At 37.6% G+C, this 16,617-nt stretch overlaps 1 protein-coding gene across 44 annotated transcripts in view; it reads right to left on the reverse strand.

Moving 5' to 3' along the window:
• The window catches only part of Nrcam (neuronal cell adhesion molecule), a 273,474-nt gene that overhangs the window by 57,769 nt on the left and 199,088 nt on the right, over positions 1-16,617 (reverse strand). For 23 of the 44 annotated variants that reach the window (XM_047560508.1, XM_047560513.1, XM_047560507.1 and 20 more), the window contains 7 exons: positions 14,437-14,638; positions 12,279-12,296; positions 8,931-9,036; positions 6,726-6,922; positions 5,298-5,420; positions 1,331-1,501; positions 795-851 (listed from right to left, as the gene is read on the reverse strand). In XM_047560508.1, coding sequence (XP_047416464.1) covers positions 795-851; positions 1,331-1,501; positions 5,298-5,420; positions 6,726-6,922; positions 8,931-9,036; positions 12,279-12,296; positions 14,437-14,542 — 778 coding nt within the window. In that variant the 5' untranslated portion in view covers positions 14,543-14,638. The remainder of the gene's footprint in view (positions 1-794; positions 852-1,330; positions 1,502-5,297; positions 5,421-6,725; positions 6,923-8,930; positions 9,037-12,278; positions 12,297-14,436; positions 14,639-16,617) is intronic. The other 21 variants (XM_047560524.1, XM_047560523.1, XM_047560529.1 and 18 more) reach the window with 3 other exon arrangements.

Genomic DNA, 16,617 nt, shown 5'->3' on the forward strand with positions numbered 1-16,617 from the left:
TCCATATTTTTCATGAGTATATTAAAATAAATGAAGCAAAATAAAATAAAATAAAATGGCAGGAGTTGTGCCATGTCATTGATACTGATATGTTCATATCTCAAGTGTGAAAAATTAATACAGCAGAAATTCTGCCTTCTGGATAATTAAGAGGACCCTCTGTTCAGAACCCATTATTTTTATTGATAGAAGCACCACATTTCCCTTAAGGAAATAAAATTCCTTTCAATTTAAAAGAATGAAGTTAAAAGTTCTATTTTTTTTTTAAAGTTTACTTTCACTGAAGATAGTGACTTGGTTAGATACAAAACCCAAAGAAGTATTGCTAATTGTATTACATAATGTCATGTGAAAATGAATGGGAAATGTGATGATTTACTATGAAGTCCACTTAATGTTAGTCACAAAAAAGCTTTGATGTAGACATACTCTAACAGGTTAATACACCAGTTGACTCTTATTTAGTTCATGAGAAAAGTTTATGAATAGGACAAAAAAATGAAAAATATAATTCCAAACATATATGAAAGATTTTATCCAGATCAAGTGAAATGGTTCTGTACATGAAAACAGTTAAAACAAGTTTCATTATTATACACACATCATGGAAAATGTTTTAGTGACATGCTTGAAAGTTTACAGCTAAATTTTATAAGAAACACATTGATACTATTGGTACTAAACATGTAACTAGAAATTTCATAAAGAAATAAGGTTAAATAGCCATGGAGGTGAAGTTAGTGAACTAAAGTCTACAATGAAGGAGAAAATCAGTTACAATCACCATGACTCACCACCATTAAACTCAGTGTCACTCAAATTAGCAGCTATAGTGTCATTCAATTCATCCACTGAAATAAACAGAATATTATGAAGAGGGTGCAAAAGTAGGGAAGAAGGGTCAAAAACCATTGGGCAACAAAAACAAAGGTACACAGCTGTGCTAAGTGCCATCCCTACCAACTAAAAATGGTGCTTAACACTGTATATCACTAACTCACTAATTCACTCTGCCACCCCCAACCAGTAATAAGTAAATCTATGACTTATGCTGCAAAACTATCAAATAAAAGGCATTGTGGAGCATAAAGTATATATCAATGCTCAGAATACCAAGTGATTCAGAAGGTCATCATGGAAAAAATAATGGGAATCACATCATACAATATTTAGGTTATGCAAGCTCTTTCCAACACTTCTGCCACCACTAGTGATCCTTCCCAGGTAGAGTCCTGATCAATGACCTTGTTAATCTCAGAAGTATTTAATAGTTTATAATTTTTTCATGTGTAAACATCATTGAAAGGAAGATTTGGAAATGGACTCTTACCTGAAATTACCTTCACAGAAATAGGTTGCTTCTGCTGTATAGTTTGAGTGTGATTAAATCTGGCATAACATATATAGTCTTCACGGGTGTCTTGTGGGAGGACATTGGAAAAATAAAGGTCTCCATTCAGACCTTGAGAAACCCTCTCACTCTGTGGAAGTCTTTGAAAAGCTGGAGAAAGGCAGAGAGAAAACCAGATCACTCCATCATAACGTGGCCACTCTCCAAATTAGCAACTTAACTATCAATAATTCTGTGGACACTTCACTTGAATGTACACACACAAACACACACACACACACACACACACACACACACACATTCCCTATAGAACTTTTAAGAAAAAGCATTTATGTAGGAAATGGAAGACACACTAGAACTCCAATTGTACCTGCCCAACCCTAATTTCATGGGTGCGGGGAGAGGCAAGATTATAGTAATATAGGGAAGTGTTTTATTTAAGCAAGTATAAATGAAAAAATGTTTTACAAAAGTTTGTATGACTTTTCCTAAATTAGTCATCCCTGACTGCACATATCTTGGAAAATGCTTTAAGAAAGTTCATAAGGATGTTAACATGATTTGTTTCTGTATACTGCTGGTCCCTGAGCAAGGAGTTGAGCACACTAGAGCCCCAGCCCTGACTGAGGCCAAGATCTAATTGAAGAATCAGGCAGTGAGTGGGAAATTAACTATAAGATACGATGAGGACACTATTCAGTGTTGCAACCTGCCACTGAGAAGCAACTCCCACCCCAGTATCTCTCACCTTCTCCACTTTTTCCTTTCTGAATTACCTATCATTTTCTGACATACTATATCTTTTACTTACATTCCTGCACTAGAATTCAAGCTCCAGGACAGCAGACACCTCCATCTCCTGTATCCACTGTTGTGGCTCTGGACCAGTGCCTGGCCCTTCAGGGGGACTCCCTTAAATACTCATGGAAGGATTAAATGAATAACCAAGGGCATGCTGAATTTCCAGTTTCAGACATGATAATTCACTTCCCCTCAGGTCCAGTCAAGAAACTGTCTAGCCTTAGGCATGGAGGGAAGGTCTGCCATCTGAATGGAGGATACAAAGAGGTGGGACTCACTGATCTCTGCATGAAGTTGCACTTGGCTAGCTAAAAGGTATCCTGAAGCTCCTGACTCAGTTCACAGGGCCTGAACTGTGAGACTTCTTTAGCTTCTAAGTGAAAGAACAAGGAAAGGTTGCACATCTTAGTGGCCTCGGGCCAGGTGTTTTGTCTTCCGGCAGGATTTCTTCAGCTTGAGTGAAGCAGCTATGCTCCTGTGGCAGGTGCCTGGTCTAACATTTCACAAAATGCAAAATCATGATTAAAAGCCTTCAGCTCCCTCAAGCAAGAAAAGGCAGAGAAACTTCAAGCCAGAACTGGAAAGAATACCATCAGTTACATATGTTAGCCAAGTTCTTGGTCAAGATGGGGGTTTGGTGGTGGTTGCAAATTCATAGTTTTAATCCCTTGGAAAAGGATTATTTTAAAAATACTCAGAAAAAGAAGGAATATTTATTTAATGAATATGAAGAGCTAAAGACAATCATACATTTATTGTTTTTTGTTTATCCTGCACTATTTTATGATTCCCGGGTGTTGGTGGATCAGATAGAAGGCAACGAACTTCACTAGGATGGTATCGTTTCGCTCTGAGTTTTTTGTATTATTCTTGGAAAAAAAATGTATGAAGATGTGAAAAATTTAAGTTATCTTCCAAAAGTGCAATGTGGATCTAATTACTTTCTCATATTGCAAATGCAATCCCATCTGAAAGGTCAGAAATTTTGTCAACAGCTTAAAATGTACATAAATGACACAGCGAGCTGTGCAAAGTAGGAAAACAAATTAGTTACAGATTCAGACGATTTGAGAGTTTACATGTGGTATATCCTTTTATTAATCAGAAAGGAAACCACTGTTGAATTAGAACCAAGGACAAAACACTGGGCCTCTTTTTTGGCAGTGACATGTGAAGAGTGTTGTTCTCGAAACCATTTGTCCCTCACATATTGGACTGGTTACTTATTCTTTCAAAACCTATAAAAGATGTTATACAATGAAAAGAAAAATGTGTTGGTGTATTTATTTGTTTATATATTTGCTTTTCATTTCTTTGTAACACTGAGTGATTTCATATAAGAAGAGTTAAAAAGTGAAAATTGAGTGTTAATAGTCAAATTATCTCTTTAGTAATATGTGTAGCCTGTGATTACAAAGGAAATCATGTCACTGAGAATAAAATATGTTCTACAAATATTTTGAATTCATTCCCCCCATTCCACCTGAATGACACTTGTTAAGGTCATCAGTGACCTTCATGTTGCCAAATCTAACAACAACTTCTCAGTCCTCTTGTTATCTGACCCACTAGCAGCATTTAAAACTGCTGTCATTCTGTCTTCTTGACTTTCTCCATCTTGCTCTTGGGACAACACTCTCCCTATGTTCTCTTCCAACCTCGGTGACTGCGCCTTCTCGTCTCCTTTGCTGGTTTCTCCTTAAGTTGGTGACCTCCCGAGAGCTCATGGTTTCAGTCCATCAGGCTCTACTCTCCACCACCTGCACGCACCCCCTAAATTCTCCCACCCATTCCAGTGCACTAAGGGGCACTACCTATACACTAACGTTGCACACATCAATGATCGTCCTTCTGATGCGCGCACCTCTGACTCTTGCTGGACCTCTGGACATGAATACCTCATAGAACTCACATTCTGGTTTCTTAGTTTCCAAACCAAACCATGTGCTTCCTCTGAGATAACACGCTACCCTATTAGCATAGGAAAATTTGGAGGGTAGAAGAGACCGAACAGTAAATAATTCCTTCAAGGATAGGCTTGGGGTAGATAAATTTGAAACTGCCTAATGGATGACTTTGTTTCTCTTTGCCTCAATTTCCTCATCTGGAAAGTGGGAAAAATAATTAAGCACTCCTCATGGGGTTGCTTTTAAAAATTAATGTGACAGTCCATGTGATGTTCTTAGCAAATGGACTGGCACTTAGTAAAAGTCCAATAAGTATTAACTATTGTTGGGGATAAAATAATAAAAATATGACACTTTCAAAACAGTTCCATTTCCTCCACACTGAGGGCTTCTGCTGTTTCAGGAAGGGGTAATTCCATTTTATCAGCTGTTTAGTCTTTGAACTTGGTAGTTATTCCTATTCCCTGCCCCTCCATGCTCCTTTCCCCACCCCAGTATATCCTGAGGGCTCTATCTTCAAAATAAATCCAGAATCTGACTCACTCTACTGCTGCCACCCAGGTCCAAGTATTTTCAACTGTTGCTTAGTCTTCTATAGTCTCCATACCCCAGCAGAAGTGATACTACTACTATTTATTTTATTTCAGACAAACATTCCTTCTATGGTTCTTTAGTTGATTCAGAACAAAAACTGAAGCCCTTTCCTTTGAGTTCTGTGACTTCCATGACCTTGTCCATCACTCTCCCTCTTGGATCGCTCCATCTGGCCACAGTTGTTTGCATTTTACACACACCAGAATGCTTCACCTTGGGGCTTTCACCAGTGCTCCCTTGCACTCAAACATTTAGGGGCCCCCCGCCTGCTCTCTTATTCCCTTAGGTCTGGGCTCAAAACTCGGTTTTCTTCTCCTTCATAGCATTTATTGTCAACCAACAAATATTTTCTAAATGCATTTATCATTTGCCTCCTTCCCTAACACCTCCACTTAGAATGTAAGCTCAGGGATAGTGGTACATTTGTTTGGTTTATTTACAGCAGTGCACATATAGAAAATGCTTAATAAAATTGAGTGAGTAAATGAAATGATGTTATTTATTTCAACAAGCAGCTATTTTCCTGAGCATCTCTATGACAGTTTATGAATACTTCATGAATTCCAAGAGGAAATCATTTATTATGACAGAAGATAACTTTATAAGACTCTTGAAGAAAGGAAATTCTTAGTGTTAAAACTTACAGTTATCCATCCAAAATATTATAGCTGGTGGTAGTCCAATTGGGGGTCTACAGGGAAGTACTAAAGATTGACCATTTCGAAGTGTAATTGGTTCAAGTTTTTCTTTGGTCCATAACGGCGATCCTATTAAATAATTTAAAAAAATAACGTCTGCATTATTTTTGAATGAAAAAATTTTAAAAGTACCACAAAGAAAGGCAAACCAAACTTTTTGGGAAACAGAAATTTGAAAGTTACGTACTTTAATGAGAAAATGATGTTTAAATACAGTGTTAAAGGTTAAAGAATTTAAACATAGTAAAAGAAAAAAAGACAATTCCCATCCACTGCCATTGATATCTGAATTTAGAGTCAATGATTTCATGTCTAAAAATATATACTAAATATATTATCATAAAGACACATAACTTAAATCTAAGCATGTTCTCTGTAAAGAATGGAAAACCCAATTGAGTAATTGTTCACTATATCTTTGGATATCATACAATATTATTTAAGCATACTAACTTGTAAGAATGAAAATACACATGCTATGTCAGTAGTTCAGGTTGTAAAATAGTATTTCAGAATGAGCTGGCTTTATGCACATATATATCTATCTGCTGGAAAAAATGAAAATAATATTTGAGCAGTGTTTATTTCCTTGAAAGAAAGGACTCTTGAGTGATTTTTAAATTTCTTTTCTTATTTGTAATTAACTTTTCTATAATGCACACATATTACATATATAATTTTAAAAGTTTTCAGAATGTCCAGAACAGCAAATGCTCACTATTCTTTAAACATATGCTCTTGAGGTTATTGAGAGATTTTTGGTACTGACCACTACAAAAAGAACCACAACAAAAATTTGAAACATAAATGTTATAAATCACACTCACCCATATACAGAATTTATTTCCATGTGGCTATTTAAAAAATAACTTATACAAAAAGCATATGAGAAACAAAAATTAGATCAGTTCCAGGAAAAAACACCTTTAAAAAAAATCCTGATCTTTTATTGGATAATTGGATAACTGACAAAGCTTTAGGCTGAGGAACTTGCTAAGGGAAAGTAGAAAGGATTAATAATTTTTGTGCAAAATAAAGTAGGAATATCGGAATCAATACCATTGCTTTCTTGTTACAGTATTTGGATGGTGATGTAACAGACACTGAATTTTGGATCGATCTTTTTCTTTTTTTCTATTTTATTATGTGTGTGGTACCGGGGACTGAAACCAGGGGTACTCTACAACTTAACTACATTCCAAATCTTTTTTTTTATTTTTGAGACAGGGTCTTCCTGAGTTGCCCAGGCTGGCCTTGAATTTGTGATCCTCCTGTCTTAACCTCCCAAGTAGCTGAAAGTATAGGCATGCACCACCATGCCCAGCTTGGAACAGTACTTTAAATGGTTCTATTTGTTTGAAAATTCTCACTTACTGGATGGGCGGACAACAATGTTATTAGAAATTGCAGCTCCACGCTCATTCCTCGCTGTACACTGATAGACTCCTTCATAAGTCTCTGCTTTCCCTTCACTCATAATGTTGATTATGAGAGTTCCTGAGCCAGGCTTCATGGTGACCAGAGGGTCCTTATCTATGTCAAAATGAGTTCCATTTCGTGTCCAGGAAAAGCTGCCCAATACATCAAGAGTTAAGTTTATTAATGAGCCAGAAAAAGAGGATTACTTACTCTTCAACAAGGTCATAACAGTTATATGAGTCTCTAGAAACAATTATTAGATTTTAATATAAAGTAGAAAAGCAATAATTCCCCATACTTAAAATGTTGCTCTGAGTCATGACTTAGAAGAAGGCGGTGGTTACACATTTTGCGGTACATGTCTTTGTCAAAGCCCAAAGCTAACACAAATTGCCTGTCATTTATCCAAGGAAACACAGGAAACAGTTCTCTCAGGCATATTCTCGTTGAGCTTTATTAGCATTTTTATTGTAAACCCCATTTTTCATAGAGTTGATAACCTGTCTATAATAATCAGCTCTGGGCTGAATGTGACAAGAAAGTATTGTCTATAAGGGCTGAAAATTGATCAGACCTGTCTCAAGTTACCAAAATGCAAGGTGGAGGCTGGAATCAGGGTAAATGTTACAAGTTCATGGGTGTTTTAAATGTTAATTATTAAAAGTGGTAATTCTATATAAATTATTATTTTGAGAATTTTTAATCCGAGGGATGATTTTATAAATTCCTCCAAGGTATGCCAGATGGTCACCTGAGATTTCTCTTTCTCAGTATTATTCATACAAATGATAGCCTCCTATAAAAGTCACAGTGCTTGTGTAGTTAAATGCTTCTTAACTAACAGAAGTCAGTGATGGCCAAGGTCACTTAAAGGCTACTCTATAGAGTGCTTTCTGGGCCCACTTGGTTTCCCTTCTCTCTGCTCAGCCTCATAGTGGTGGTTGTTACAATTAGGGCTGTGGGGATGGTGCCCCTGGCACCTAGTGGGTAGACGACAGGGAGGCTGCTAAATGTCCCACAATGCACAGGACAGTTTCTATTCCCACAACAAAAAAATTATCCACCCTAGCACATCAACAGTGTTGAGGAGGAGAAACCCTGCCCTACAGGAGTTAGAAGAGGTAGACATTAAACAAACAAGAAGCGGAAGGGGAGCTCTACCAACAGACATCACATCAGGGCTTGTGTGATAGAGAACTTCCAATAATATGGCAGAATATCATTTTGAAGCAAATCTTTCATGAAACTTTTGATACACCATAGGTATTTGGTGCCAGTTAATTTTTTTCCTCAGGTACTAGTTTGTAGTAGTTTAGTAAAATCCTGTAATAGACAAACTTGGAAATAAAATATCTAAAACATTTTTCTTCTTTGTTACTTATGATATTTATTATAATTTAAAAATCATTAAAATTATTACAATTTATTCATTCTTAAAAATCATTGTATTTTAATAACAATCTAACTCTAAAATTCTAATGTACTGGACAAGTCATAGATCATCCACTATAGGACCTTAGAAAGTTATCTAGCATTACAGGGCAATCCGTTTCCCATCTATTAAATGTATCAATTGGACAGGGTTGTGCCGGATTCATGCCAAGATCCATCTGGAGAATCCTGAGTACTGAATGCTGACAAATTGGAAAACCATTCAGGACGATATTACAGACCACTCTAGAGGTAGGAGAGATCTTGAAAGTTATAAATTTAATTTCTTCTTTTTCTTTTTAACAGATGAGGAAACTAAAGCCCAGAGAAAAGGAATTTGCTCTTGTCATGAGGCCATTAGTGTCAGAGACAGGATTGGAAGGCTCTTTCCATATCTTCCCACAAATTATGAGCATTCTGTAGAAAGTCTGAATATGGAAATGCAATAATCTGGGTTTTAGGAGGAACAAATTGGCTCTAATTAAGCTGAGAGATAAAACCATAAACCAAGACCTGATGGTTACCTTCAGTATCTTGGAAGAGCTAAAATGAGCTGTGGAGTTGAATAGATAAACCAAAGGGTAATCCAATCAGTCACATTGAGAAATGTCTGACTTGAAAAGGAAGTGCTCTACATGGCCTATTCTACAGAGTTTCCAAATTTATTTCTATATTCAGAGATCCCTGGACATATTTTCAGTATTGTAAGAAAGCAGAAAGCACATTTACCTTGGAGGAGGCTTCCCTTTGGCCTCACACTGGATCACAATGTTCTCCCGAGGGTCAATAATGTAATCTTTTGGAGACTGTTGAGTGATTGTTGGTGGTTGCACCACTTCATTTCAGAGGGAAGAATAATGTAAAAAAAAAAAATCATTTAATATCATACAGTGACCATTTTTCCTAATTACTTTCCTTACGCTACATATGCTCCAAATGTTTCTAGTAATTTCCATTGAGGCTGCATATACCTCAGTAGACTTTCAACTCCAAGTTGAAGTTGAGTCATGACTTCCTTGGGATAACTTTACACACACTCACCAAGTCCATTTTCCCATACTGAAAGTTTGGGAAAATAATTAACAATATAAATCTAATATTAATGTTTCTTTCTGATGTAACAATGAGAAATTCTTCTAATTCTTTTGGTACAAATGATGTCTTTCAATGAAATTCAAGTAGTGATGTAGATTTGAGTCTTAGGAAAGAGTAACTTATAGTTCATTGGTGTGCTTACATAAATTAAAATACATCAGGAACACATACACTTGATAATCTTATCTTTAAAAGATCATTAAATTGGAGACTTGACATGCCTTATTAGAACCTGAAGTAGTTGAATTAGGAACAAAGCAAAAACAGTCTTACTTGGAAGATAATGAAATTGAAATTCTGTGTTCTAGGAGACAATGTTTCCATTTCACTTTTCAAAATGTTATCTGATCTTTTATTATGAAATTGTAGGGGGAAACTGTTTTGACTCAGAACAATCCAATTTGAAAGAAAGTCCAATTGTCTGGACCTCAAGGGCTCTTCAATTTGCTCTAAGGTCACCATATCTTTCCTCTTATGAAATCAGAATTACAGTGTTAGAACAGGAAGGGACTGGAGAAATAATCTATTTCAACCCTTGTTTAGAGTGGCAAAATGGCTTGACGAGGAAGGCACAAAGCAGAGAACAAAATTCTCTCGATTACTACAAAATTCTGCTTGCTCACTCCCGCCACTGCCTTGCCCAGTGCCAGGGAGAGCTGTTTATACAGACCAGTGGTTCTCAACCAGGGCAATCTGCCCCCACCCTTCCAGGGCCATTTGGTCATATCTGGAGACAATCTTGGATGTCACAATTAGAGAGGTGGTGGTACTGGCCTCTCATAGGTAGAAGCCAGGGATGTTCCTAAATATCTTACAGTGTACAGGAAATCCTCCACAACAGACTTATTTGACCCAAACTTCATTAGTGCTGAGGCTGAGAAACCTGGCACAAGCCACAGTGTGAGTGGCACTCCTAGAACCCTGCCGTGCAGTGGCCCTGCTCCAGTATGCTTCCCCACATCTGCAACTTTCTTCCAAACCCTCAAGTGAACTCTCACTTTCCTTTCCTTTGTTGATGCACTTGACATTCTGGATCATTGAGGCTTTTTACCTTCTGAATTTGTCCTGTCCTCTCCACCCACATTCTGTGCTTTCTTTGTGAAAACTCTTCCACCGGCCAACCAAGCATTTCCCAAAGCCTACTTTAACTACCCCCTGCTCTTGTCTCTCTTTATTGAGGTTAACTGTTGCTGGGGCTAAATTTAATGCCTCTGCATCCAAAGCCTTGTAAATCTGCAAACCATGATTCTATTCTCTTGCCTTGTCTGCAGTTTATTGTTGCTGTTCATGAGGCATCTCCTTCTAAATATCCAAGTAAGTCCTAAAACATAGATCCAAAGCTAAATTCTTTATTGTCATCATTTATTACACACTATAGGCTACTGAACAATATCAGTTTCCTTACCCTTTAGCAACATACCATCTCCTCTTCATCCTCTAACTAACCCACCCTCTCTTCCACTCTCCACCACACACATAAATCCCTCATTTATCTAGCCCTTTCAATTTCCAAAGCTGATTAGCAGATTGGTCTGAAGGTTCAGAGTTTGTATGTTTGTTTCTTTCTAACTGTGAGATGTCAAACAAGTTTCTTAATGTCTGCAAGCCCTAGTTTTGTCAGAGGAAAAATAAGATTTAAAAGTAGTATTTATATCATAGGATAGCTGGGAGAATTAATAAAATAATTTGTGTAAAATTTTCAGTACATGCCAATATTAGAAATGTTCAGTGATATTTGCTATTTTTAAATTATTGTTATAATTATTTTTATCTGGATCAGCTTCACCTATGAGGAGTGATTAATCCTTCTGTCTCTAGATCTCAAGGAGTATAGTTTGGGATGATGGAAGGAAGCCTGGGATTCCAACCCTAAAAATGGTGAGTGTAGGCAGTGGGGGAGGGATTTCCTAGGAGCGAATCAACGCAATCCCTTGTGTTTTTCAGAAAGTGACAGAGGTGCAAATTTGGTGGTTTCAGATGCCGAGCTTCTCTCCATGTATTTGCAGCTGAGCCAGCTTAGATGTCACTCCTAGCTGCCAGGAGTTTACCATCTGGAGGTACCTTTGTGAACACTGCTCTGGTCACATGGCAATTAACAAATGCTTTGCAGTAATAAGTGATTTTATATAATTTTCCTGGTTAATCCAACATCAAAGGAAATTTTCAAATGCCTGAAAACTAATTTTTTTTCTAGATGATACATGCTGCCCAGCTGTCAGAGGCAGCAGAAGTATTTGCTTAGACCAAGCACTCAGAAATGATATGAGTGGGAGCTGCTTGTCCTTTGCATACTTCAAGATAATATTCTAGTCTGCTGGGTTATTCTACTGATGGCACCTAGAAACACGAGCCTGAGCAGTTCTGAAGGCTGAAGCAGCAGTAGAGGGTAGACAGTGCAGTAGAGGGTGAAGCTTTGGCATGTACCCACCCTCTAAAAGATACCAAAAGACGTATCTGTGTTTTAGTAAGCATTTAGAGCCAGATAATCATTCTCATGTATGTTTGGGGGTGATGGGTACTGTGGATGGAACCCAGGGTTGCTCTTCCACCGAGTTATATCCCCATCCCTTTTTATTTTTTATGTGGAGAGACAGGGTCTTTCTAAGTTGACCAGGCTGGTCTTGAACTATGGATCCTCCTGCCTCAGTTCCCCATGTCACTGCGATTACAGGTGTGTGACACCTCATCCAGCGACCTGGGGGGGCTGTGAATTTTCTCATTGAGTTACATCAGATGTGAAAAAGCATGGAAGTTAGTAGAGCAGCATATTGGCAAAAGAATAATACCCAAGTCTTCAAATTCATGCAGGTAATATATTATATTTGCACCCTGATATTTAAATGCAATGTTTAGCTATAGTAAACACACATGCTTAAAAAGACATTTGTCACAAAACATAACATTGTGCATTTAATTTACAATTCAAAAAACAAAGACAGTCACAATTTCACACTCCCTAGTAATTTACAGAAAGACACTTACAGTCTTCAAGAAGTTTTGCTTTTTCCCCATCAATATCAGCAGGTGAGTGGGCAAACAGGATTAAAGAAAATCAGATGTTAGTAAAGAGAACCTTAGAACCCTGAAGATAAAATGGGTGTCTCCACTATTTGATTTGATCTAAAAACCCATATTGTGAAGAATGAAGTTGTAAAGTTGCAAGAGAAAGAAACTTGCATTAATGCTTTTGTTTGCTCCTGCAGCAGCTTCTCACATAAACATAAGGAAGAACAAAAGCAATGCTGTAGGCAAAAAACGGAAAAAAAGAAGAAAGAGATTCTTCCAGGAATAGGAATGGCTAATTCCAACCCATACATATTGTGCTGGACATGTAATTATGTCCAATTTGAAAAATAGCTGAACTCTACAATTAATTTGAGTTGTCACATACTGTGTAGTGTCTGATCCTATTATCCCAGACATCACTTTGTACATGGTAATCATACCTAACAATGGGACATCGCTACAATGACAACGCCCCATTCACACCAAGCCCAACACTGATTTCAGAATTTTATATTTCTATGATTACTCTTTAAGTTGGTAATGAAACTTTTTAGACTATTTGCATATTTCTGCTTCCAAATTCCTCAATCTTCCAGGGACTGCTGACTCCCACACTAAGGAGTGGTTCACATACTGGTTCACATACTGGTGTGAAGAACAGGGGCAGGAAGAAATTACATTTGCATGCAATTCCAATCATTCGGCTGTGCTGCCTGTCATTACTACTTGTAAAGGTTAATGCAGGAGTGCCTGGGTTATCCCTGACTTTCTTTTCATCATGGTGATGCCTCTTCTCCATTAGCAACGATAATTGAGTTAGCCCTAGGTGCCCGTTTCCCTCTGATTGTTAGATTGAGCAGTCAGATTAAGGGGGAATATATTTAACATGAGAGAGAACAAAAGCATTTCTCTCTGGTGTATCTGTTGGGGAAAATGCTTATTTGCGCAGTCCCATTCCAACGAGCTCGAGTAAATCCATATAATTTAAAGTCATTGGGTGGGCATTTTTTAAAACAAGGAAAATGTTGCATTTGATTGTATTCTGGACTATAAAAGCAGGGCAAAGGAAATGAACAAAGTGTGGGGCAAACAGCATCTCTTCTTAATGTCTTCCCACTGGTGGTTGCAACTTCTATGGCAAAAAAGGACATCCCAACAATTGAATAGCCCCAGGAAAGTGCTATCTTCCTTGCACCTTGGAAAGCTTGCCAAACAGATGTTCTATTCAGGAAGCTAATGGATTTAGAGAGGTCATGCAGATTAGGGATAAAGGATAAATCAATTCTGGAGTACAGTAATTGTCCAGATTTGAAATTTTGCTTTCCATGGCAGGGAAAGTGAACAGTTGGAACCAAAAATTATCTTTATTTATCACAAACAGGCCACCCAAAGCAGACAGAATGTGGTATCTATTTTACAACTGGGACAAGAGTAGACTAAATACAATAGCTGTTGTTTGCTTCATTTTAGTGTTTTTGCAGATGGCTTATTCTCAAAAATTTGTTTCTTGGTCTTTGATCATGTCATTTAAATCAAACAAGACTATTCACTAGGCTTGTGGATAAAACACTTTTCCTAGTTCCAGATTCATATATAGGAATCAAAATTAGAAAATGAAATAAATGTGTCTTGTATGAATCAAGATAAATTAAGTATGGGTGGTTTGGGGATACAGGGGACGTAGGGCAGAGGAGCCCAGTCAGTCATTTAGAGCACTCTGCATGGGAAGGGAGAAAGTGACATGGTGAGAGGATAAGTGGGTAGGTCTCTGAGATCCTTGTGAAGAGTTTACATGGTTTTCTTGCAGGACTATTTCTACAAAGGGCTGCCTGATGGAAGAATCAGGGCAGCTGCACAAGTCCCTCCACCAGGCTATTCCCTCCCTGGTACACAAAAGGCACCTGAGGGGAAAAGATAATGAATGGGCGGGGACAGTGTGGCTGGCAGTTTCAATGGCTATTTCTATGGTGTGAGTCTTTATAAACACCCCGCACTGAAGGTAAACGCCAAATTAATTTCGATTAGCTTTTCAGTATCACACAGATACCTTCTCCATCCACACAGTTCAGGGTGATGGCAAATGCTGGGAGGTTTTGACTCCTGGGCCTAAGAGCTTTAAAATGTTAATACTTACGATCAAGAGGTACTTCCAGTGCACTAATCATCTGGCACAGGAGGAGAACCAGGGGCACTCTGCCCGCAGATAAGCGCTTCTTTTTCGGCATTATTTTAAGCTGCATTAGCTTCACTCCTGCTGAGACCCACAAGCTGAATTTCCTTTTCTTCTTTCACAAAAGATTTGTGTGCAACGTTTAAATAATTTTTCATGCAGGGAACTGAAAAGAGATGGAATAAGAATAATAATTATAATGTATTAAAAAGAAGAAAATGAAGGACGGAAGTCAGCAGCTCAGAAAATCAGCCCTGTATTATACATGAACTCTAAAAGGGAGTTAACTTTTAAATATTTAACTCCCAAGACTGGAATAATTATTTATTCATAAATCAGCTAAAATCAGTTCAGAAATATTTGTGGTGATAAAGCAAATCAGTCCACTTTCCCATCCTTATGGTTTTTCCATTTTAAACATTTGTACCTAAAATGCTCAGAAGCTACAATGTCTTTCTTAACAGAGAGGAAAACTTGGCTTTTAACTTTTTTGGAAAGCCACCACTTTGTGACTTTGAGGGGAGTCTGAAGATCACCTATGGGAAAGTTCAGGGCATTGCTTCAAATTTCCTTGAGACCCCAAACACTGATTTACCAGCTGAACACTGGTAATTCAGATCATTGCTGTCTCCCACCCAGGTCCAACCAAGCCCACCTCACTGTTGTCACCCTCCTTAACAATGCCGATTAGTTTTTCCTAAAGGGTCTTCTTTGATTAAAGTTTGGGAGTAGCCACACACATTCTTATAAACTAAAGTCCAGTCTCTTCCTAAACAAGTATCAAACCACCTCAGTGTTCCAGCCGCAGTTTATCTTGCCAACCTATCTCCTTCCATTTCCATATGACTGTTTTATTGTTGAATGACTCATTTCTGTTTTTCTTTCTTGTGCCAACCCTTCAATATGCTTCAATATTCCCACTTTCTTGTCTGTTTTTTCTACTTCCTTACCTGCAATGCCTTATCCACCATGTTTTCTTATCTAAGTCCTATTTATTTCTTATATGTCAATTAAAGAGACACCTCCAAGAAACTAACAATCATTTCGCCACCACATCAAAACTCCTAAAATTCCTCGTTTTAAACACCATGTATATTACAAAGATATATAAATAAATAGCTCTGTGCATGTGATTGTGTTATACATACTCTCCCCCTGCTCCTTCAGGCAAAAATGGGTATCCTTCCTCCCTATATCCTTCTCCCATCACTTAGTAGAGTGTGCCCTATAAATGGAAGCATCCCACTGGACAGCCCAAGTCAAAACAGAATACAGATGTCTGTCCCCTGCAAGTTCCCACCTAGAGTGATAGGTTTGATCATGACTTCTCATTCATGGAGAGAGGTGGGTGTGATCAGTGGCTGTCTTGAGCAGCTGGGAGGGATATTACAATCACAAACTGAGGCAACTCCCACAAGTTTAATTACTGAATTATTTGTATTATTTTTATTATTTGTATAGTTGTGTATTTTTATGATGTTCATCTTTCCCATTATATGCAAGTCTCCTCAGGCCTGGGACTGTATCTGTCCTGTTCCCCCTACAACTCCATCACCTGTCACAGTATTTGGCACACGAGAGGAAATAAACATATATTTCTATGGGTAAAGAATGAATGAAAGGAAAAAAGAAGAAAGAAACGGAGATGATATCTTTGAAGTTGATATTGTATTCAGATAGCCTGACCATGGTCTACTCAAGGCAATATTTATATTTATACTTTTTGGTTTGAAAACCCAAATCTAATCAATATGATTACAATTAGTTGTAATATCATGTCTGTGTGTGGAATGAAGTTTAAATGTAAAAAAATAAATAAACAAGGCTGATAACGTGTTTTGTTAGCATCTGAGTTCTGATTTACACTTAGTTAAATCTATTGGAGGACACTGACTGCAAAACAAAGAAAAAAATGAAGCTGAAAACAGACATTACAAATATAATGTTGTAAAACATTCACACCATGTGGTTTTGTTTAAGAACCAGGAAACGTGTCTTTCTATGTTGTGATATATTAATTCTCATGTCCAGGAAGAAATGAGACGCAGATAGAAAAGTGATAAAAATATAAACCAGAATGCCTTTCTGTGTGTGCCAAAGAACATCTCTCCATTCAATCAAGTTTACTCAGGTCTCTAGTGATTT

The sequence above is a fragment of the Sciurus carolinensis genome, chromosome 8, assembly GCF_902686445.1.
Source record: "Sciurus carolinensis chromosome 8, mSciCar1.2, whole genome shotgun sequence".
Classification (NCBI taxonomy): domain Eukaryota; kingdom Metazoa; phylum Chordata; class Mammalia; order Rodentia; family Sciuridae; genus Sciurus; species Sciurus carolinensis.